Below are 2,096 nucleotides of genomic sequence, written 5' to 3' on the forward strand. Positions count from 1 at the left end.
CTCCAGAAGGAAGGGCCCCATTACACCAGGCAGGAGCCCTGGGGAAGGGATCTCTTAGCCCCCAGGGAGGTGGCGGCTATGGGAGGAAGGACCCCACCGCCCCAGACCGGGGGCCCTGGCGGACATGAATCTCCTGCCACTTGGGGAGAGGAGCCCTGGAGGGGTCTCCGGGGGCCCCCACACCACCCCCAGCCGCCGCCCCGGCCCCGCACTCACCATGGTACAGATGGAGGCGAGTCTCCGGACCGTCATCAGTATTTCCATCCGCCCGACCCGGACCCGGACCCGAACCCCGCAGCCGCCCCCGCGGCCGCCGACGCCATGTTGGGACCCAGCCACCCAACTGACAGCGGCAGCCAGAGCCGCAGGTGGCGCAACAGCCAAAGGGGTCCGGGCGCGGCCGGTGCTGCAGCGAAATGGTGCCGGGTGCCCCCGCTGCCCTGCCAGGAAGGCCCGCCCACCCTCCCTCAGGTCCCTTCCGGCCGCCCCCCCGCCCGGAGGTCACCCCTTGGCTTGGAGCGTGGGACCAGCCCACCGCCTCCCTGCAGTGCTCCTGTCCCCGGGGTCCCGCCTCGCGGGGCAGCCGAGCCAGCAGGGGAACCGCCACAGGAGCGGCCTGGAGCCAAGGCACAGGGACGGGAGTTAGGAGACCCCGGCTTTGCTCCTGAGGCCCGGGCTGCACCCACCAGTTAGAGCGCCTTCCTGCCACATGGGAAGCGCCCCTGCTACAGCTCTTTAGTGGCCTGAGTCACTTAGCCTGCTGTGCCTCAGTTTCCCCATCTGTAAAAAATACCTACCTCACAAGAAGGTGATGCGAGATATTATTAATCTTTGTGAAGCACTTTGAGATCCATGGGCAGAAGGTACTCAAGAAGAGTGAAGTGTTGTTAATATTTATTAATTGTTCTGGGGTAGTGCCCAGAGGTCCCCTTCAGGATCAACCTATTGAGCTGTGCATTGAACAAATGTAGAGAGAGAGACTGCGAGTTTACAGCTATGCATAATTATAAGGAGAGGCTACATATCCACACCTCATGGGGTGGACATTTTTCATCATGAAACTAAGAGGGGACATGAAAGACCTTATGAAAATTTCTTTATTAGGATTTTTTTTCTGTATTCTGGACAAGAGACCAGACCACCACCAAATTGGATTGTAGAGATAGATTTGATAAAGAAGCCTGACAGTGGTTTTGCATTAAGTAACTTTATGCCCTTCTGCAGCATGTTTATCTATCTAAGCAGAACCACAAAATGGATTATTTTAGCGCATAGTTCTGCGAGTGATCACAATGGTCATTGTTCAATGGGAAAAATCAGTGAATGCTATTGCAGCTTTGCCTGATGGCACATTGCATACCAGGAACAAATTCTTATTTTTGTTTAAAAATACATAAATATACAGATTAATAGAAAGGTTGCCTGAGTTTATCTGGAAAGTTAAGTTTTATGTAGAATGGTTTATCAAACCTAGAAATAATCTGATAACTTTTTATTAGCTACATGTGTAGTTCGGTTGAAAGGTGCTGGTTAATAATACCAAAGACTGAAGCCCTGTGTCTAGTTGCAGAACAGGTACTGCATGGGAAGTGACAATACAGACTGCCCCTTACCTGTGTCTCAACTCTGACCGTATGGAAACACCTCTATGGATAGGAGGGCAGTTCAGCTTCCAAGGCACAATCTTTTTTATGAGGCCCACAGGCTTCAGCTCTGTTTGGGTTGTTTGCCTGCAGCTATTTTCCCTCATACACGTTGCATTTTCCATGTCATTTAGTACTTGCTTTCACGGGAGAGCATTCAGTTATTTCAAAAAAATAATACAGTCATAAAGAAGGCTAAGTACTATTTTAAACATTCCCATAGAGAGTGAAGCAACTAAACTAGGAACAGGAAATCCACAAATAATGAGATTAGCAGAACCTTTAACTAGTTTTTTTTAATTGGTTCCCTCTCTCCCACACCAAAATAGAACAAAATCCTTATAAATATTTATTTTTAGTATGGTAGCACCTGGAGATGTCCATCAGAATCAGAACTCCCACGTACTAGGTAAAACATGGAATAAAAAGGACAGTCCTCTGAAAGAGCATCTC

General features: G+C 50.1%; 1 protein-coding gene across 2 annotated transcripts in view; it reads right to left on the reverse strand.

Annotated features, from left to right (window-relative positions):
* Positions 1–338, reverse strand: part of LOC112119269 (ubiquitin carboxyl-terminal hydrolase 12-like) — a 54,219-nt gene extending 53,881 nt beyond the window's left edge. For both annotated transcript variants that reach the window (XM_024217867.2, XM_024217868.2), the window contains exon 1: positions 217–338. In XM_024217867.2, coding sequence (XP_024073635.1) covers positions 217–264 — 48 coding nt within the window. In that variant the 5' untranslated portion in view covers positions 265–338. The remainder of the gene's footprint in view (positions 1–216) is intronic.
* Between the last annotated feature and the right edge of the window lie 1,758 nt (positions 339–2,096).

This window comes from Terrapene carolina, unplaced genomic scaffold (assembly GCF_002925995.2).
Source record: "Terrapene carolina triunguis isolate 2854851 unplaced genomic scaffold, T_m_triunguis-2.0 Scaffold131, whole genome shotgun sequence".
NCBI lineage: Eukaryota > Metazoa > Chordata > Testudines > Emydidae > Terrapene > Terrapene triunguis.